At 40.1% G+C, this 23,332-nt stretch overlaps 1 protein-coding gene across 9 annotated transcripts in view; it reads right to left on the reverse strand.

The window, feature by feature from the left end:
• The window catches only part of NFIA (nuclear factor I A), a 504,907-nt gene that overhangs the window by 449,810 nt on the left and 31,765 nt on the right, over positions 1–23,332 (reverse strand). For 4 of the 9 annotated variants that reach the window (XM_082265066.1, XM_082265065.1, XM_082265064.1 and 1 more), the window contains exon 2: positions 17,574–18,105. In XM_082265066.1, coding sequence (XP_082121192.1) covers positions 17,574–18,105 — 532 coding nt within the window. The other 5 variants (XM_082265062.1, XM_082265061.1, XM_082265063.1 and 2 more) reach the window with 5 other exon arrangements.

Here is a 23,332-nt window from a genome sequence, read left to right on the forward strand (position 1 = left end):
AATGTCAGAGTTATACAATGCCTCATGAGATGTGTAGTTCTGAAGCAGCTGGAGGGCCGTAGTTTGAGGATCCCTGATTTATTGTGTGTCCCTCAAGCCCCTTCAGCCAGTATTGGGAGTGGGACCTTTGAAATGTAAAAGGACTATAATGGCAGTGATCTTCAACAGTCCCATGTGATAAATCCTAGGTCTTTGTCTTGTGCACCGTGTCCCCAGTTTCCAAACACACCTGTAGCATGTCCCTAGTCTCTGACCATCTGTTGTGGACATACTACAGTCTCTGATAGTCTTCTACATTACAAATGCTGAATGTTATGTGTGGCCCCTTGGGTATGACAGGGGCCAAGGGGATGACCTCTCCACTCTCTTTAAGATCCAACACAAACTGCCACCGGGTATTAAGGTGCCCGCTATGATGGAGGAAGATGGAGAAAGGTCAGAATCAGTGGGTTGGGGGAAGGTTTTATACAAGAGCTGTCACTTTGCCATGAATTGGCTGAGTGACATTGTCTCTTTAAGCCACAACTCTCAAGTACAGAGAGCTGAAAACTTGTAATAAAGGTAATTATGGCATGCATTTAGACAACAGCATAATTAGCTCCTGGAAGTCTTCTGTTTAAATGTAATTAAATAACCCAGGTCTATCCATGTGATGCATGCAGCCGAGTCACAGACATCACCTTCCAAACCTTCTACTAGAAGTACAATGTGTTTGAAGCTAAAAAACAAAAAAAAGGGAAGTAAATTCACATTACTCATCAACTTTTAAATATGCAGTCTGATGTGCATGTATCGAACCCGTCTGCTTCCCATTGAAAGGTTATGGGAGGAATATAGGCAGTAGGTCTAAATGTTTAAATAACACAGGATTCAATCCACTTAGATGGGATCATGAAAGTTGGCTGCTTCACCTGCAAGCCTTTTGGAATGACACTACAAGGCAACGCAGCTCCAACCCACATGCATCGCAATGGCAATGTACCATGGGTGGAAGTAAAAAAACGTTGCTTGATTCCCCCTTCAACACACTCAGTGTTGATGGGGGAATGCCTCCAACAGTGCTATTGTGATCTGCCGGTGAGGAGATATGCATTGAGCCTTCATGGCTGGCAGAACACAATGACTACAGCTAGTGGCAGCAATGGCATGCTAAAAACTCAACAGGCTGGTTTTACCCAAGTCGGTACAGTCAGCCTGCCCATACATGGATTGAATCTCAGCCGTTCCCTGCTGAACCAGTCGAGATTCGATCCATCTATGGCTGGCTTAACACACCAGGAGGCCAAGGACTGAATGGGCCCTCAGACAACTGGGGGCAAGTACTGACCCCTGACAACCATCAGCTGAGGTCCTACTGTAACTCTAATTTAAAAGCCAGTTGCACACAATCTGAGATTCCATCATTTTAATAGTAAATGGTATCCTACTCCTAAATTAAATAATTATTTTTTGCTTTGTGTAGCGAGAGTAAGCGTAAATAATGCTGAAGGGGTGTGCAATGTCGAGTTGCCAGGTGGCACCTTGTCCACTTGCCTATTCAAGTCAATGGGGTTGTGCCACAACTGTGAGCCAAATGCTTGACTAACATTTGCGGCGCATTTGTCCCATTGACCACGGATTGCTTTTTAGAGATTCTACAAGGGTGGACCTATTCTTATTCAATTATAGGAGAAATATTGAGCTCTGATGAAGGGAGCTTGACTCCCGAAACGCGTTAGCGGTCCTATCTACAAGGACATGTTCCATTCCAAGTGTGGTGGATTCTTGCGAATTTCATGCAAATTTAATATTCTTCTTGTCTGTGAGTATGTTTTTGGCATTTTATTAAAACATTTTTTATGGTGACCAAGGGTAATGCACTAGGTGTTTGCACCTCCTTTTTCTTTTCTTTTATAGGAGAAATATACAATTTCTGACCTTTCTAACATCAAAGCTCACCTGGCACCAGTCAACTTACCCATTCATGTCAATGGGGCTGCACCACAACTTTCAGCCAAATGCTTGACTCTTATTTGCGGCACATTCATCCCATTGACCACTGAATGCTTTTTAGAGACTCAACCAGCGTGGACCTATCCTTAATCAATGCTGAGAGAAATATAACATTTCTGACCTTTCTAACACCAAAGCCCACCAGGCACTTGTCAACTTACCCATTCATGTCAATGGGGCTGCACCACAACTGTCAGCCAAATGCTTGACTCTCACTTGCGGCGCATTAGTCCCATTGACCATGGAACCCCTAATTAGAGACTCTACACATGTAACCTAGCCTTAACTGAAATCAATGCAGAGAGAAATATAATATTTCTGACCTTTCTAACTTAAAGCCCACCAGGCTCCTTTTGGGTAGACTAACCCTTAAAAAAATGTAGGTGTCCCACTTATCTACCTAGTCCTCCTATGCCAATCCATTCTACATCTCAGGAGACTATCCCTACAGGTTTGGGATAGAGGTGCTGTATGTATATATGTGTTCCTACATATGATGCCCATATGTTCCTTTTATAATAAATAAGGTTTTCGCGTGTCTGTGCCTCCAGGGCCATGGACCCATGGTAGCCCCTTGAGCTTTGGTAATACCCTTGTTTCCTGGCAGCCGATGGGACTGCCGTTAGTGCAGCGTAATTATTTACTACCTAGGGAACATGCCTGGAACAATGTTTATTGCTGTTGTTATTGTCAATTAGACTCTTTTATACTAACTGTGATGCTTTCATACAAAAACATTTGTAAAACTGTTATTTTTTTTTTTCAATAAAAATCCATGGAAAGAAAAAAACGTAGGTGTCATCTTTCATTGGGGTCATCGGTCACCTAAATTTGGGTCCGCCCATTGTTTTTTATGCGTTTCAGAAAAATAAATTGTCTTCAAAGTCAGGATTTATGAAAAGGTCCGATGCCAGGAGCATAAAACAAGATCTCCTCTGCCTGACAAAGTAAAACTGGAATTCCTGGGCCAACTACCACTAATGGGAAACTGTTTAAGGAGAGCGTCGAGCAAACCACAGCTTTTGTTGTGGTCATGGAAGGACAGTCTGCTTCACTCCAGCAAGTTGGGCTACTTAAAAGTTCCCAGGCAGCAACGAACGTCCCGCTTCTGCCAACAGAAGCTCGGTAGGCTGTAATCGATTGCAAATGTGCTTTAAAGCTGCAGATCTTAACAGATACATTGTAATCAAGAACACAATGTTTCCACAATGATGCAGCCATACTGTGCAGTTCCAGAAAAGGCTTGGAGGACTCATAAAACCCTTCTCAAGGAGAAACACAGAACGGGAACAGTTCATACAAAATATGCACAAATAAAGAATTGCAACTCTATAGTACAGACCCAGCGTTTCTCCATGTGTTTTTTGTCATGGCACCCTTTAAGAGCTGGCTTACACTACAACGCCTGGGTTTTTGTGTGTTTCTGCACATTCTGGTTTTGACAGCCCATACAAATGCACACAAACACAATGCACAGGAGAGTCTTGCAAGAGCAGCATGTTCCCATGTGGTACGGGAAATGCGCATGGAAACGCACCTTTCACGCACCTTTCACGCACCAGGCTCTAGTGTGAACCAGCCCTAAAAGTTTGCAAAATCTTGAGGCGCCCCAGTCTAAAATGTAAAAAACATAAATAATATTTGGCCTGGGACTATGCAAACAACCATCTTTATGAAATACCTTCACATCAGAAGTCTCCCTTCCCATCAGATGTCCCTCCATCACATCAGAAGTCTCCCTTCCCATCAGATGTCCCTCCATCACATCAGAAGTCTCCCTTCCCATCAGATGTCCCTCCATCACATCAGAAGTCTCCATTCCCATTAGAGGTCCCTCCATCACATCAGAAGTCCCCCTTCCCATTAGAGGTCCCTCCATCACATCAGAAGTCTCCCTTCCCATCAGATGTCCCTCCATCACATCAGAAGTCTCCCTTCCCATTAGAGGTCCCTCCATCACATCAGAAGTCTCCCTTCCCATCAGATGTCCCTCCATCACATCAGAAGTCTCCCTTCCCATTAGAGGTCCCTCCATCACATCAGAAGTCCCCCTTCCCATTAGAGGTCCCTCCATCACATCAGAAGTCTCCCTTCCCATCAGATGTCCCTCCATCACTTCAGAAGTCTCCCTTCCCATTAGAGGTCCCTCCATCACATCAGAAGTCTCCCTTCCCATTAGAGGTCCCTCCATCACATCAGAAGCCCCCCTTTCCATCAGATGTCTCTCCATCACATCAAAAGCTGCTCTTCCCATTAGAGGTCCCTCCATCACATCAGAAGTCCCCCTTCCCATTAGAGGTCCCTCCATCACATCAGAAGCCACCCTTCCAATTAGAGGTCCCTCCATCAACTCAGAAGCCTCCTTTCTTATTAGAGGTCCCTCCATCACATTAGAAGCCCCCCGTTCCCAATAGAGGTCTCTCCATCACATCAGAAGCCCCCCTTTCCATCAGATGTCTCTCCATCACATCAGAAGCTGCTCTTCCCATTAGAGGTCCCTCCATCACATCAGAAGCCACCCTTCCAATTTGAGGTCCTTCCATCAATTCAGAAGCCTCCTTTCCTTTTAGAGGTCCCTCCATCACATCAGAAGCCCCCCATTCCCAATAGAGGTCCCTTCATCACATCAGAAGCCCACCTTCCTATTAGATGTCTCTCCATCACATCAGGAGCTGCTCTTCCCATTAGAGGTCCTTCAATCACATCAGAAGTCCCCTTTCTCATCAGACGTCCCTCTGTCACATCAGAAGCCACCCTTCCTATTAAAGGTCCCTCCTTAATATCAGAAACCCCCTTCCCATCATAGGTCCATTAATCACATCAGAGTCCCCCTTCCCATCAGAGGTCCCTCCATTACGTCAGAGCCCCCCTTCCCATCAGAGATCCCTCGATCACATCAGAAGTCCCCCTTCCCATTAGAGGTCGCTCCATCACATCAGAAGTCCCCCTTCCCATCAGAGGTCGCTCCATCACATCAGAAGCTCCCTTCTTCCCATCATAGATTTTTCCATCACATCAGAGCCCCCCTTCATGTCAGTGGTTCCCCCCTATTGTGAGTCCCCCATCACAAAGTCCCCTCATCACAGACTCGTAATCCCCCATCACAGAGTCACAGTGCCCCCTATACAAGACAGCCCCCCCCCCCCAACATATAAGAGTCTTGTCATCACCACATAATTCTTTCATCCATCTCCAGGGCAAAATGGGTTTCACGCTTGACGCACCCCACAGGAACCTATACGGAACGCTAGTGTGCTGCGGCATTCTGGTTGAGAAACACTGCTATAGATACATTATTTTATAGCAGTATTCAAAATATCTGTATTAACGTGGAAAGACAATTTAAAAAATAAATGAAAGAAGAATTCTAGGTGCCACCAGCCATCTTCAAAAACAAAATGTTCAAAAAGTGAGGAAGCCTTTGAACATTTGTCTATTGCCTGCCTGACTCCTGGGGTTTGTCCGGTTCCCAATATTTCTCTATGTACCATCTTCTGGGGGTAAAGCCATTCCTCCGCTACAAGGAGCAAATAAAATCTAACGCTTGATTAAAAAGAAAAAATTTCATTGCAACATTGCCATTGAGCATCGATCCTTCTTCTAACGCAGAATAAATATGGAGCATCCTCCATTGTACACCTGGTCTTCAACGATGGCAAGGGCTCCATTCCCCCAGTGCCAGCGACACCATCTGGGAAACTCTCATATTGGCCCTTTTCAATCCATTTAATGATGAGATGGCAGGCACAGCCTGCCAAATCGCAGATACACTTTGGACATAACCTACCAGGTGTGCCATTTATCGGGCTTCATTTGTAGAAAAGACAAAGGAAATATTTTATAGCCAAAAAAAAATGCATAAATAATCAGTAAAGCGGGATTTATACATCCAGAGGCTAATCATAAATTATATACCACAAATCTTTATTTCACCTTCAGTTCCAGAATGACAGAAAACAACTTTTATGCCTTTCTCAACAATGGAGATGCTTGTAAACTGTTGAAATATAAATTTGGGAGAGCTAGAAAACGCATTTTGGAAAACCTTCTCTAAAGTCAGTCCATGCTTGATATAATCACGGTCCTTTCTGGTCCTACATGGGTAACATCATACCTCCAACACACAGACTGGTCTTTCCCGAATGAGATCCCATGTCCAGCACACATATATATTGGTCTTGCCCCTGTATCCCTCCTCCAGAACACACTCATGGGCACTCCTCGTCTGCCTATACTGCACCTTGTCATACCCACCAGACTCCTCTCCAGTATTTACTGCCCCCTGTCATACTCACCGCATTCCTCTCCAGTACATACTGCCCCCTGTCATACTCACCGCATTCCTCTCCAGCACTTATTGCCCTCTGTCATACATAGCACATACTGCCCCCTGTCATACTCAGCACACTCCTCTCCAGTACATACTGCCCCCTGTCATACTCAGCACACTCCTCTCCAGTACATACTGCCCCCTGTCATACTAGCTACACTCCTCTCCAGTACCTACTGCCCCCTGTCATACTCACCACACTCCTCTCCAGTACATACTGCCCCCTGTCATACTAGCTACACTCCTCTCCAGTACATACTGCCCCCTGTCATACTAGCTACACTCCTCTCCAGTACCTACTGCCCCCTGTCATACTCAGCACACTCCTCTCCAGTACATACTGCCCCCTGTCATACTAGCTACACTCCTCTCCAGTACCCACTGCCCCCTGTCATACTCACCACACTCCTCTCCAGGACCTATTGCCCTCTGTCATACCTAGCACATTCTGCCACCTGTCATACTCTTCGCATTTCTCTTCAGCACATATTTCTCTCTGTCATACCCTCTGCACTCCTCTCCAGCACATACTGCCCACTGTCATACCTTCCACACTCTTCGCCTGCCCATACTACCTACCCATTGTTAAATACCCTTCCACTCTTCTCCTGCACATACTGTCCACTGTTATACATTCGATACTCCTCGCCTGCACACACTGTCCACTGTCATACCTTCCATACTCCTTGCCTGCACATACTGCCCATTGTACTACTGATACCAACAATGGGGCACTATACCTACTACTGAAACAAACAATGAAGTACTTTTCCTTTCACTGACACCAAATATGGGGCATTATTGCTTCCACTGACACCAACGATGGGGCACTATTCCTACTACTGATACCAACAATGGAGCGCTTCTCTTCCCACTGATACCAATGATGAAGCACTATTTCTACTACTGATACCAACAATGGAGCATTATTTCTCCCACTGACACCAATGATTGGGCACTACTCCTTCCACTAAAACCAATGATTGAGCACTTCTCCTTCAACGTATACCAATGATGGGGCACTATTCCTCCCACTAATACCAATTATGAGTCACTATTTATCCTCCTACTGACCAAAGGTGCTATGAAATTTGTTTACTTTCACTGTTCACCAATTCTGAGGCATTGATTATTCCCACTGGATCCAGGACAATTGCTACCCCAGTGAAAACCATCTGGCCCCCTCTAAAGTCTGAAGGACAGTAAACTGGCCCCATGTTTATAAAGTTTGGAGACTCCTGTCCTAGAAGACAAGCCAGCCCCAGAGGAGTATCTGCCATGCTCCTTTCTTCCAGGGTCATTAACATGCAATGCTCGGGAGCCCCAAAAGTGTATTTTTGCTTATCCATCCACCATAACTCCCGGTTCACACTACCGCGACTTGTCAGGTGACTTAGTTGCCTGACAAGTCGCGGTCCATTCAGTGCTATGGGAACCGTTCTAATAGGAGCACCTCAAGTCGCTCCGACTTAGAAAATAGTTCCTGCACTACTTTTAACAGAAGTCGGAGGGACTTGCATTGACTTCCATTATGTGAAGTCCGTGCAAGTCGCGCCGAAGTCGCGGTGCACGGCGACTTCACTAGTCGCCCCCGAAGTCGTGTCGCCATAGTGTGAACTGACTCTTAGGAAGTCTACGACTAGCTTTAGTCCAGACATGACCCTGGGCCTATTTTCCTTCTTGAATTCACAGATAAAAGGCATAACCAGGGATGTTCTTTCCTGAGCTCTCTCTCTCTCTCTCTGTTTTTTCTGTGTGGGTTTGGTTCTAGAACACACACCGCGCTGCTTTGCCATCAAATGCCAATCATTTTTACAGCTGATATCAAAAACAGAAAAACCCGTGAAATATGGATGCTTCTTTACGATATATACATTTTCGGTAGTGCGTACCTAAATGGTGTCTTAACCACTTGCCGACTGCTCACAGTATATTTACTGCGGCAGTCAGCCCCTCACAGGCAGAGCGATGTAGGTCTACGTCGCTAGCCTGTGAGGGTCTCAGGAGCGAGCGCGCGCCGCCGGAGGCGTGCTCCTGCGTGGTCACGGACCCCCCTCACTCGCGATCGTCGGTGGAGAGAGAGAAAGGCAGGCGGCTAATGTAAACAAGCCGCCTGTCATTCTCCCCAGTGTATGAATGATGATCATACGGTTCTACTATGTAGAACCGTTGATCACTGTTCATACATCTCAAGCCACAGCCAATCACAGTTAGAATCACGCCCCTAGGGACACACATAGCCCCTCCCTCTCAAAAAAGTTAACCCCTTCACTGCCAGTGTAATTTTACAGTAACAGTGCATATGTATAGCACTGATTACTGTAGAAATGTCACTGGTAACCCAAAAAGTGTCAAAAATGTCAGTCAAGGCTCCGATCTGTCCGCCGCAATGTCGCAGTACCGCAAAAAAGATTGCAGATCGCCGCCATTACGCGTTAAAAAAAAAACAACGAAAATGACAAAAATCTTTCCCTTTGTTAGTAAACGCGATAACTTTTGCGCAAACCAATCAAAATACGCTTTTTGCGATTTTTTTTTTACCAAACATATGTAGCATAAAACAAATTGGCCGAAAATGTTAAAAATTTTTGATTTTTACATTTTTTTGGGGGAATTTCATATAAAAAAATGTGAAAAATATTGTTATTTTTGCAAAATTGACGCCCTTTTTTTGTTTATAGCGCATGATCAAAAAATCGCACAGGTGATCAAATACCACCAAAAGAAAGCTCTGTTTGTGGGAAAAAAAGGACGCCAAAGTCGTTTAGGTACAGCGTCGCACGACCGCGCAATTGTCCGTTAAAGTCACGCAGTGCCGAATCGCAAAATAGGCCCTGGTCAGGAAGGGGGTAAAATCTTCCGGGGCTTAAGTGGTTAGTGGTGCATAAAAAAAAAAAAAACATGCGCACCGATAAACAAGACTTGCGCTGGTTTTTGCAACTTAAAATAAATAAATAAATAAAATATATCTGTTATATTTTTACAAGCGTGAAAAGGTTTTGATGTAAACAGTGAGCTGCCACTAACTTGGCTTCGACAAAGGCTGCCTTGCCTGGTTTAGTGGGAGGAAGAGGCTCTCGGATCAGGTGTCAGACTCATTGTTTGGTTGCCAGAATATATATCCATCCAGTTTTCTGCTGCTGCTAACTTTTCCTAACAAATCTGACCTCAGAGGAAATTAAACCACTTCAAAAAGAATCTTTTTTTTTTTTCCCCTTAAGACTTGCCCACGTTTAACCAAAGTAGCACCCACAGCTGCAATTCTCCAAGCGGTATTTCTTGCGGTTGACTGGCTACAAATGATCAAAGGTTAAATTTTATCTCAGGGGTCAACTGCTTGGTGGCAAAGGTCGTGACCTTAACAACTTAAATGTGACTTAGACACGTGCCTACTTTAACTCCTCATCTGGATACAGATTGTCCATCTTTGGAAAAGTAATAAATTTGCCTTTTTTTTACTTATTACTCCCACTAGCAAAAAAAAAAAAACATGGGAGAGACATTTGATACATGCAGGGAGAAAGTAGGAAAAAAATATATAAAATGCAATAAATTTCAGACCAGGACAGTTTTACATCTGCCCTTGTTTAGGCAGATAGCGGTTCCTAATTAGCAGTCTTGGCAGCTTTTTTTTTTTTTTTTTTTTTTATCATAATCCACGTCCTGAAATTTACTTTGACTTGTTGGCAAGTTTTTAAACTAAAACACATTTGAAATATTCAGCATCACCAGTAGGATATTAAATAACCAAATTCAAACACTATATTTATTGCCCCTGGAAAAAAAAGATCACTATAATTGCTTCAAAGAGAGAGAATAAAAATACAGCGGGTCTGTGTAAAAAAATAAATAAAAAATACCTGGTCTGTTAAAAATATGAATAAAAAGGAAATAAGAAAAAAAAAAAAAGTTTTATTTAATATTATTATTAATATATATTTATTTATTTAATGATCATTATTTAATTATTATTATCAATATTTTATTATCATTATTTTCTCCATCAGCCCACCCCCCACAGTTATTACCTCTTGTATCTCTTGACCCCCCCCCCCCCCTCTTAGATTGTAAGCTCTAATGAGCAGGGCCCTCTGATTCCTACTATATTAAAGTGTATTGTATTTGTACTGTCTACCCTCAAGTTGTAAAGCGCTGCGTAAACTGCCGGCGCTATATAAACACTATATAATAATTATTGATCTATAGAGAAACAACAATTTTCTGAAGTTTTCAATTCAGCAAATAACTGACATGATCATATGTATTTACATAGATTTAATTATTTAATGATCATTATTTAATAATTATTATTATTAGTATTATTTTATTATCATTATTTTCTCCATCAGCCCATCCCCCACAGTTATTACCTATTGTATCTCCTGACCCTCCCTCTTAGATTGTAAGCTCTAAAGAGCAGGGCCCTCTGATTTCTACTATATTAAAGTGTATTGTATTTGTACTGTCTACCCTCAAGTTGGAAAGCGCTGCGTAAACTGTCGGCGCTATATAATATAAATCCTATATAATAATAATAATTATTGATCTATAGAGAAACAACAGTTTTCTGAAGTTTTCAATTCAGCAAATAACATACATGTTCATATGTATTTACATAGATTTAATTATTTAATGATCATTATTTAATAATTATTATTAATATTATTTTATTATCATTATTTTCTCCATCAGCCCATCCCCCACAGTTATTACCTCTTGTATCTCTTGACCCCTCCTCTTAGATTGTAAGCTCTAATGAGCAGGGCCCTCTGATTCCTACTGTATTAAAGTGTATTGTATTTGTACTGTCTACCCTCAAGTTGGAAAGCGCTGCGTAAACTGTTGGCGCTTTATAAATCCTATATAATAATAATAATAATTATTGATCTATAGCGAAACAACAATTTTCTGAAGTTTTCAATTCAGAAAATAACTGACATGTTCATATGTATTTACATAGGTTGAAAAGAAGACATAGGTCCATCTATAGTTCAACCCAAAAAATCCTATATAATAATAATAATAATAATTATTATTATTGATCTATAGCGAAACAACAATTTTCTGAAGTTTTCAATTCAGCAAATAACTGACATGTTCATATGTATTTACATAGGTTGAAAAGAAGACATTCGTCCATCTATAGTTCAACCCAAAAAATCCTATATAATAATAATAATAATAATAATAATTATTATTATTGATCTATAGAGAAACAACAATTTTCTGAAGTTTTCAATTCAGAAAATAACTGACATATTCATATGTATTTACATAGGTTGAAAAGAAGACATAGGTCCATCTATAATTCAACCCAAAAAATCCTATAAAATAATAATAATAATAATAATTATTGATTTATAGAGAAACAACAATTTTCTGAAGTTTTCAATTCAGCAAATAACTGACATATTTATATGTATTTACATAGGTTGAAAAGAAGACATTCGTCCATCTATAGTTCAACCCAAAAAATCCTATATAATAATAATAATAATAATAATAATAATTATTATTATTGATCTATAGCAAAACAACAATTTTCTGAAGTTTTCAATTCAGAAAATAACTGACATATTCATATATATTTACATAGGTTGAAAAGAAGACATAGGTCCATCTATAATTCAACCCAAAAAATCCTATATAATAATAATAATAATAATTATTATTATTGATCTATAGCGAAACAGCAATTTTCTGAAGTTTTCAATTCAGCAAATAACTGACATATTCATATGTATTTACATAGGTTGAAAAGAAGACATAGGTCCATCTATAGTTCAACCCCCAAAAAAATGAATAAATAAATTCACTAAAAAACCTCCAGAAACAGAGCCTTAAATCCAAAGTAGATCCAGGAGAAGGCAAAAAAAAAATGCTTAAAGCATGGTCCAATCTTGTAGAATATTGGGAGATTGCGCAATTTTGGCCAAATTTGAACCCTGTGACAAACCCCGCAATCTGTGACACCCATATAGGTTGAAAAACAGATACAAGTCCATCTAGTTCAACCAATAGAAAAAAAAAATGAATACCGTATTTTCCGGCGTATAAGACGACCCCCCTAATTTTCATCTACCGGTAATACTTATACTTAGGTTACTTTGGAGATATTATACTCGGCCTATAAGACGACCCCCCATTTTTGGGCGATTTTTTTGAGGTTCAAAAGTAGTCTTATACGCCAGAAAATTCAGTAACTAAATACATTGAAAACGTCCATAAACATAACCCTACACCCACAGTAGATCCAGAGGAAGGCAAAAAAAAACACAAAACACTGAAGGCATGGTCTTATTTCCAAAAATGGTCTTGTAAAACATTGAGGGATTGCGCAGTTTTGTCTAATTCAGAATTGTGTGGCAAAACCCGCAACACTTATATAGGCCTGATTCATAGAAAATGAACTCCCGTTAGTCAAATTTATACAGAAATGTTGCACCGCTGCCATTTTTTGTATGCAATGTTAACCATGTAATTTTAAGTTTGTTACTCACAATATTCTTCAATAAACTTTTTGGATAAAAAAAAAGAAATGTTGCACCGCTGCCATTTGCATACAATGTTAACCATGTAATTTTACATTTGTTACTCCCAATTTTCTTCAATAAACTTTTTTGAAAAAAAAAAAAGAAATATTGCACCGCTGCCATTTTTTTCTGTAGCTTTAGTAAGTTAATATTAAACATAAAAACAATTAAAAATATTTTACCACAAAAAAAAAAAAAAAGTTATCAGAAAAAAACAATACATGACACTTTGGTGGCTCTGAATGCAATAAACCCAAAGGAAAGCCCTGCATGCTCGCTGGTAGACGAGCGGTTAAATTAAACTGACACTTGACAGGTGATTGGGGTACTAGCGGGTATTAAGTACTTTATAAAGCTCGGGCACTGAATGGTTCAAGTACCATAGAATACAGGCAAATAACATTGCCGTTTAATCATCCAACCTACTCTGACAAAGGCTTGTGGCCTACATACCAAATCCAACCAAACTCCAATGAGATAAGCTGTTCGGCTTTCCGCTATTTATTAAAAACTGGGGTGGGTTACGTACGTGCTTTCCCCTGCATTAGAATTATGATTAATTACATTACACTTAACAGTGGATTAAGCCTCTAAAATGCCAGCGGATTTTCCTACGTTGCGAAAAAAAAAAAAAAAGAAGCACAGTCCAAACTTTTGTTTACACGAGTCTGTCCTGAAATGTCTCCTGTTCCGCAGGCCAATCTCACAAGCCAACAATGAGGCAACACCGTTTGGCGACAAACTAGCAAGCAGGGTGACATTTGCGCACGTCATGGGACAGCGTTGATTAGGGACGAGGGAAATGCAGAAGTCACCCAGAAAACATTTTTTTTCCTTTTTTTTTTTTAATTCATGCATCACGTTTAAACTGCAGCTGTCAATGACTACAAGTCTAACTTTCATTCATTTACAAATTACCATGCGCCTTGTGTCACCGGCTCTGGATGCCGATACCCCTATGTTTTCTCATTGTGATTCATTAGCATTGGGTGCATTTAAGCTATTTAAAGTATAACTAGAGGCAAAACTTTTTTTTTTTTTAGTTTTTAATGGAGTGGAGAGGGATTACAACACGTGTCAGTTTTTATTGCTGTCTGCACCCCCGTTAGGGAGATTCCCCCTCTCTATTAGTCCTGTTTACCATTATCATTGAAAGTGAAAGTAAAAGATAATCCCGTATTTTGGGTTGTCCCCAGAAAAGTAATAGAGGGGGAAATCTTTCAATTGGGGTTCTGGTGACCTGGGGGAATCTCTTAATTTGCAGGGATTTTCTCTCACTTCCTGATTGGCTATTGGACAGGAAGTGAAAGTAAAAGATAATCCCGTATTTTGGGTTGTCCCCAGAAAAGTAATAGAGGGGAAATCTTCCAGTGGGGACCTGGGGGGTCCCCAAGAGATTCCCCTTAATTTGCAAAGATTTCCGCTCAATTCTCGTTTGGCTATGGGACAGGAAGTGAAGGTAAATCTCCCCAATGGGACAAACATGGCAACCCTCCCTTACTCTACATAACTATTTGCTCGTATTTGTCCTAACCGGTAAATGAGAACTTGTTTTTATCTGCAGGTTTTAAAAAAGTTTTAGTTTTCATATAAAAAAAAAAAAAAGTTTTGTCGATAGTTTAGGGCCGAAATAAACAGTATATATTTTTGTAAAAGGGAACTAATTGTTGCTGATTTATTTATATTTACTGAATGATATTATAGACCAAACAGATGACTACAAATGTACATTTAGCGCCGGTTCATACTACCGCGACGCTACTTCCCGGGGCTACCTCCGAGATCGCGGTGCGAGCAGCGCACCGCGACCTCGGAGCGGCCGCCACGGACTTCATAACATTGAAGTCTATGGCGGTCGCCTCCTGGTCGCCCCAAAGAAGCTCCGGACCCTTTTTCTAGATCGGAGCGACTTGTGTCGCTTCTATTAGAACGGGTCCGCAGCTTCCCTATGGGAGGCGACCTGCGGCGACCTGTGAGGCGACCAGGTCGCCTCACAGATCGCCCTAGTGTGAACCGAGGCTAAGTGCTGGTTCACACTAGGTCGCTCCGACTTAGGGGGCGATCTGTGAAGTCGCGTGCAGCGCGACTTCGGCACGACTTGCACGGACTTCATAAAATGAATGCCAATGCAAGTCGCCCCGAAGAAGTACAGGACCCTTTTTCTAAGTCGGAGCGACTTGTGTCGCTCCTATTAGAACCGGTCCTGTACTACTCAATGACCGCGACGGTGCACGACTTGCCAGGCTGACCAAGTCGCCTGACAAGTCGTATTAGTGTGAACCGGCACTTAGGCAAAAACTGGAACAAAAAAAGCAAACTTGTGTACAAAGACCTTATTGCGATAACATTGATATAAAGTATAGCTAAAGGCAAAACTTTTTTGTTAGTTTTGGATAGAGTGGGGGGGATTACAACCTCTGTCAGTTTTTATTGCTGTCTGTGTCCCCGTTAAGGAGATTCACCCTCTCTATTAGTCCTGTTTACCATTATCATTGAAAGTGAAAGTAAAAGAAAATCCCCACATTTTGAATTGTCGCCAGAAAACTAATAGAGGGGGAAATCTTCCAATAGGGGTTCTGGTGACCTGGGGGAATCTCTTAATTTGCAGGGATTTTCTCTCACTTCCTGATTGGCTATTGGACAGGAAGTGAAGGTAAATCTCCTCAACGGGACACAGATGGCAAAAATAAACCTTATGGGGTTATAACCCTCCCATACTCTAACCAAAATTGTTTTAAAAAAAATTTTGCCTATAGTTCTACTTTAAAGCCTTTCTTTTAACCCATCTGGCTGCCGCAAACAAAAAAACACAGGTTCACTGTTAGGGCAAAACCTATAATAAAGGAGATCTAAAACTCAAGAGCTTTTTCACCAATTGGGATGAATGATATCATGAGTAGTTTAGCCAAAAGAAAATTTATTATTTGCCGAGGAACCAACGGCCGGGCTCCCTCCAGAGGCCAGCCATATGACCAATGCCAAGGCCATGTTGATGAGAAGGTTCTATATTCAGACAAGACTACGGATAGGTTAGCTCTGCCTAAATCAAGTCTTGGCAAATACCAGCCATATGACCGATGCCAAGGCCAAGTTGATGAGGAGGTTCTATATTCAGACAAGACTACAGATAGGTTAGCTCTGCCTAAATCAAGTCTTGGCAGATCCGAGCAATATGACCGATGCCAAGGCCAAGTTGATGAGGAGGTTCTATATTCAGACAAGACTACGAATAGGTTAGCTCTGCCTAAATCAAGTCTTGGCAAATCCCAGCCATATGACCAATGCCAAGGCCAAGTTGATGAGGAGGTTCTATATTCAGACAAGACTACGGATAGGTTAGCTTTGCCTAAATCAAGTCTTGGCAAATCCCACCCATATGACCGATGCCAAGGACAAGTTGATGAGGAGGTTCTATATTCAGACAAGACTACGGATAGGTTAGCTCTGCCTAAATCAAATCTTGGCAAATCCCACCCATATGACTGATGCCAAGGACAAGTTGATGAGGAGGTTCTATATTCAGACAAGACTACGGATAGGTTAGCTCTGCCTAAATCAAATCTTGGCAAATCCCACCCATATGACCGATGCCAAGGACAAGTTGATGAGGAGGTTCTATATTCAGACAAGACTACGGATAGGTTAGCTCTGCCTAAATCAAATCTTGGCAAATCCCACCCATATGACCGATGCCAAGGACAAGTTGATGAGGAGGTTCTATATACAGACAAGACTACGGATAGGTTAGCTCTGCCTAAATCAAATCTTGGCAAATCCCAGCCATATGACCGATGCCAAGGCCATGTTGATGAGGAGGTTTTATATCAGACAAGACTACAGATAGGTTAGCTCTGCCTAAATCAGGTCTTGGCAAATCCCAGTAGCCAAGTGACCAATGCTCCTCAAAGGTTACAACTTTTGAAGTTTTCTCTAGTTGTTGTCAACTGAGCTGACTCCTGGATTGGCCAAACTGGCTTCTGAAGTTCATGTTCATTTGCCCACCCCTAGTCTTATAGCCAGTTTCCCAAGTTGTGGCCACCTGACCACTGCCACGGCAAAGGCCATCTGACCATCCTCTGGAGGACCAAGATTATGCTTTCTCAGGAGAAGGTCAGTTCTCCAAACCACCAATAACCGTTTACGTACAACATTCAGCTAGACTGATAGAAACTTAGTTTATTTTTGAATGCAGGTCCACTTTTTATAACCTCAAGTTATATAAAGCAAAAGAAGAGAGTACGAAATTCCTGGCACCTATCTTGAACTTCGGTCAACCTAAAAATTTGTTGATTTTTGAATGCAAGTCTTCTTTTTATAACCTCAAGTTCTAAAAGGCAAAGGAAGAGAGTACCAAAGTCCTTGCACCTATCTCGAACTTAGGTCAACCTAAAAAATTACTTGATTTTTAAATGCAGGTTTCCGTTTTATAACCACAAGTTCTAAAAAGCAAAGGAAGAGAGTACCAAATTCCTGGCACCTATCTCGAACTTAGGTCAACCTAAAAATGACTTGATTTTTAAATGCAGGTCTTCTTTTTATAACCACAAGTTCTAAAAAGCAAAGGAAGAGATTACCAAATTCCTGGCACGTACCTCAAACTTAGGTCAACCTAAAAAGTTTTCTGTTGCCGCTACCAACATGCCAAAAATAAATGGAACCCAAAAACTAAACAGAAAAAAAAGCAACTGAAAGTTCAAGAAAATAAAAGCGCCACTTACCTGCTGAGTGTACAAAGTAAGCCAAATACAAATCAAGTTCCTTCACAGAAACTCCTATGTGATGGGGCTGAACACAAAGCCCATGGTTAGAACACTGCGGAGACTTAACAAGGCGCTCCCCATCAGTACTTTCGAGAGGGATTCCTTTAAATAAAATCACCATCACTAGGTCTAGCCTCCAGACCTTGTCCGCCTGGCGAAGGCAGTCAATTCTTCTCATTTTTCCCTTCTGGTCGGGGTTAGACAGAACGCAACACGCGGGTTTTTTACCGGTCACGGTGAGTACAAAATCCTCTCGATATTCCGGCCTGATATCTTTCCTCAACTTTGCCAGGAGACGGGACGCCCATTTCTGTTTGACTTCGGGTTTTTCGCTCAGCAGCTCATCCTTCACGGCCCTTTCTTCCTCTTTCGACATGCGCTTTTCGTGCTTCTTGAAGTATTTTCGTTTTCGGGCTTGCAGGTTGAACCATGTGTAGGCAAAAGCGCGGACGTGAGGCAGAAGTGCTTCGATAAAGGGATGGAATTCATCCTGCAAACAGGAAAAAAAAAAAAAAAGAAAGAGAGATTGAAACTAAAACTTTTTTAAAACCTGCAGATAAAAACAAGTTCTCATTTACCGGTGAGGACAAATACGAGCAAATATTTATGTGCTAAAATTACTGTGAATCCGCAATCAGAGGAAGTATTTCCTGTAAAAATATCACTTCTAGGCCCATTTTCTGTGTGACAATAAAAAAAAAAAAGGGTGATTTCAGGACTTCGAGGCCGGCTAAGTGGTGACAAGCAGGCGTCGGGTTTTTTATCCACGTCCGTTTCTTTTGTTAATCGTACACAAAGACCCAGCACTTCCTTTTCACCCCAGCAAATGCATGAACATCAATATTTAAAAGTGGAATCGCAGGCAAGAGTATAGGAGAGGAAAAAAGGAGTTTACACCCACAAATTGACAGGGCAGCACAAGTTTAATTTTTGCTGCTAACTTTTTTTTTTTTTTATTATTATAAACAGAGCTCGGGAACACACGTGTCTCTACATACTCGTACAACTTGGCAAGGCTACAACCTTAAATAGCTGCTTTATAAATTTCCACTCAAGGATCAGGAAAAAGGAAAAAATAAATAAATAATAATAAATATATATATATATATATATATATATATATATTATATATATATATATATATATATATATATATATATATATATATATATATATATATATATATATATATATATATATATATATATATATATATATATAAAATAAGTAAATAAAAATATAGATAAAGATATAAAAAAATTATAAAGGGTATGAGCAAAATGTACAATACCAAAAAAAAGTCTCAGTTTGGTTCTGTTTTAAACATGTAAAAAAATGTTAAAAAATCTTAAAATGTCAAATTAGCAACTTTATATAAGAAAGCTCAATTTTAAATATATTACCGGTACAACACACCCAGAAAAAAATATATCTGTACCATAATTAAAAAAAAAAAAAAAAGACTTGACAAAATATGAAATATTGGGCCTACACTAATACATATTAAAGTATAGTGAATTAGTAATGGAAACAGAATGGCAAAGACTAAGCGCAAATCAAAAGTTGAGGCCGTTATACTTGGGACCTTCCAATTTATTATTATTATTATTCAAGATTTACATAGCGCCAACACTTTGCCCAGCGCTTTGCAAAATCCATGAGTTATAAAGGCTTACAAACTCTTAATTAAGGCTATAATTTTTATATAATAATCAAAGAAGCTTCCACAGAATTACAATTTTCCAGACCTACTGCTGCAATCTACAAGTACTTAGGAGCTTGCAATCCATTATTATTATTATTATTATACAAGATTTATATAGCGCCAACAGTTTGCACAGCCCCTTAAAAAATCTATGAGTTCTAAGGACTTACAAACTCTTATTTAATGCTATCATTTTTATATAATAATCAAAGAAGCCTTCACATTTTCCAGACCTACTGCAATCTACAAGTACTTAGGAGCTTGCAATCTATTATTATTATACGAGATTTATAAAACGCCAACAGTTTGCACAGCCCCTTACAAAATCTATGAGTTCTAAGGACTTACAAACACTTATTTAATGCTTTCATTTTTATATAATAATCAAAGAAGCCTTCAAATATTCCAGACCTGCTGCAATCTACAAATACTTAGGAGCTAGCAATCTATTATTATCATTATACAAAGTTTATAGAGTGCCAACAGTTTGCGTGGCCCTGTGAGTTATAAGGGCTTACAAACTTATTTTTTATAAAATATTCAAAGAATCTTCCTGAGCATTTCAATTTTCCGGACCTACCGCAATCTACAAGTACTTTTCATTTTTCACCTGCCTCTAAAGCAAAGGCGCTACAAGATTCTAGACCTTCAAGTTTGGCTGCATTAAAAAAGAAAAAAAAAATATTTGCAGAACATATTTGACAAATTATCAACTATATATAAACCTGGGGCGGGTGCAAAAATTTGAGCATTTGTTATGTGTCAGAATTCCAATGTTTAGGTAAGAAAAAGAAAAATATTGCCAGCTTCAAAGCTATCGTTTACATATTGACCCAAACACAAATACACTAAGTAAAAAACAAAACAAAAAAAAAAAAACACAAATACACTAAGTAAAAAACAAAACAAAAAAAAACACAAATACACTAAGTAAAAAACAAAAAACAAAAACACAAATACACTAAGTAAAAAACAAAAAAAAACACAAATACACTAAGTAAAAAACAAAAAACAAAAACACAAATACACTAAGTAAAAAAACAAAAAAAAAAACAAATACACTAAGTAAAAAACAAAAAAAAAACACAAATACACTAAGTAAAAAAACAAAAAAAAAACACAAAAAATTAAATAAAATAATTAATAAAATAACTAATAATGAGCTACAGATCCCATGATTACAATAAATATAAAAATATCAAATGCATATGTCATGGAATTACAGTGCTTTATTCATTTTTTTTTTTTAAACATAGTAAATTATGTGCTGGTTTAATCTAAGGAAGATGCAAAAATCATTTGTGGAAATCCCAAAAAAATAAAAAAAATAAAATAAAAAATATACCCTCAAGCAATTTTTTAATGTGGGTTCTGATAAGGGGGATTGCTCTTCTTCGCTGATGGTGCCAGCTTTGTATAAAAGGAAGCCCATTTTATATTTACACGTGGCTTAGAAAGGGGAAAAAAAAAAGTATACATTTTATCCCGAACATTAATTATTCAGGAGCTATGGCTAGACTACGGTGCAAGCTCAGTTTCAAGCTCCATTTATAAAATATCTGCAAAAAATCACAACAATTCACAATGTTGAGGAATGGCAAAGGCACACCAAACTCCCACGACCTAAAGAAAAGTTTGCATATTACAATTGCTCAGCAAACTTTCACTCTCTCGACGTGAAAGTTTTGAGACAACACTAAACCGGCCCCAGAGTGAACACGGCAAGGCCCATATAATCCTGATGCACACACTGCACTAAAAGGGAGCCTTTCCTTCCCTGTTCTTGCACAAATATCCAGTCTAGAACAAAATACCGCAAAATAAATGACAATAAAACGTCACACTTTACTTTATTTTTTGGAAAAGAAGACCAAATAATCATTAAAAGCAAAGAGCTATACTTTCTAAGGCTGCGTTCCTGAAAGTCTATGGGAAGCAGTTTGGGGGTCTGAGGTCTGCAGACTTTACCTATACCGGGAAAAAAAAATCTCAGCATTAACCCAGCCAGTGCCAAAATGCATGCCTGCCATTTCATACAGCAGAGGAAAACCGCGACCATCAGCAAAATTTGCAAAAAAATAAATAAATAAAAAAATTAAAAACTGATTCATTCCCTAATTAAAGCCATGTATCAATAATCAATGCCAACCGGTAATCAATTTATACTTGTACTAAATCACCACGACCGTCATAAAAAAATAAAATGCTAACAGCATATCAACGTTCACATAAAATAAAAAAAATAATAAAAAAAAAAAGGTTATATAAGGTCAAAATTTCAGGTTCCATAAAATGCATATTAATCAACACACTTTAAAAAAAAGGCGAGATCTAGGACAACCGGCACCCGAGTTCTGTTTAAAGCAATAGCGGCAAAAATTTGATTAAATTCGATTTTACCCAGCGATTAACATATTTAAATATTTCATTAAAAAATAAATAAATAAATAAATATAAAATAAAAATAAATAAATGCACATGAACCTGGATGCCAACACTTATTTATTTATTTTTTTTCCCCAATAATTAAAAAAAAAAAAAAAAATGCCACATTGCCCATCCAGCATATGACCATATGCTTAATATTTCTATAGAGATACTGTCAGGCCTAAAAATCCCATTACGTTATGCTTGTTCTGCAAAGCGGGCATTGCAAAAAAAAAAAAAAAAACACACAAAATATTTAATCACGTAAAAAAAATAATAATAATGATTAAAAAAAAAATAAAAAATTCTTCACTGACTTGCTTGCTCTTAACATGTTATCACTTACTGTAGATTTTGGCAAGCAAGTTTCCAAAGTGCTATTTCATTTTTTTTTTTTTTTTTAATTACAGGTTGGCAAAATCATTTGTCACACACCCCTCCAACCCCAAAGGCTACGCCGGGAGAAGTGATAAGGCAACGGATTCCCGTCCCGAAGAATGCAATGAACAAAAAAAAAAAAAAAAAAAGACATACGTAAGAGAGAAGTGCACAGTACCCAGACACTTGGCGCTGGCCAGGCGGAGGTGACCGGTGGCAAGCCTCTAGATCCAGGAAGGAGTGTGAAGGGTCGCTCAGCCAAAGCCACTTCCACCTCACCTCCTGTGCCCGCTGCCAAGCCAAGTGCCATGAGGCCCCCCTCCCCCAGCACCCCGCCTGAAGTAGAGGAGACACTACCACAGGTCTTGTTCCGCACAAGGTGAGATCTGCTTGGTAGAAAAAGTTGCACGTGGATGTCATCCCCCTTGGGTGGTAGTCGGCGACTAGAGGGGGAGAGAGACGGCTCTGTACTGGCCCCGGGAACATAGAACACGGCACGGCCAGGACGGCCCCCACACGCACACACACACACACTGGATGACTGACACACACTCACACACACTCGCTGTGCGAGGAAATCATTTAATACATTGTACTGGGGAGAGCTGACACACACACAGGCGCTCGGGACTGCAAATCAGCAAGCATGCACGCTAGGACGAGGCTAAGCAGCTAACATACGGAGTGCTGGACAAAGCAGCCAATGCACCATGCCACCGTCCAGCCTACTCTACACACAACTTACAGCCAACGTGCCTCTACTACAATGCATGCCTCACACACACACACCGCAACCACACCAGCCAGCTCGCCAAACTACTCCAAGTGACTGTCTCATGCAGACCCAATGCAGACTGCACTGCCTTTCCTATTAACCCCTCGCTGCACTCGCTGCACTAAACCCCCTCCACCCCCGCCTCTAGCCCTAAGAGCAACCAAGTCACATGCCTACTGGGCTAGCACTAACTAGTTCACCTACACAGACAGGACAACCGACCGTACGTTATAATCAAGTGTGAACTAAGTCAGGGAACGCAGAAAAACACGCAGCTTGCTCCTGCACACTCATTCACACACCATGCTGCAAGCGAGGTCCATACCAGCACACACCGGGGCTATAAGCAACAACGACACATGCCTGACAGTGTTAAAAAAAACATGACCCTGTTGCAAGTGATCCAACACAAACAAAATGCAATAGAAGACA

The sequence above is a fragment of the Pelophylax lessonae genome, assembly GCF_965119305.1.
Source record: "Pelophylax lessonae genome assembly, chromosome: 8".
Lineage (NCBI taxonomy): Eukaryota > Metazoa > Chordata > Amphibia > Anura > Ranidae > Pelophylax > Pelophylax lessonae.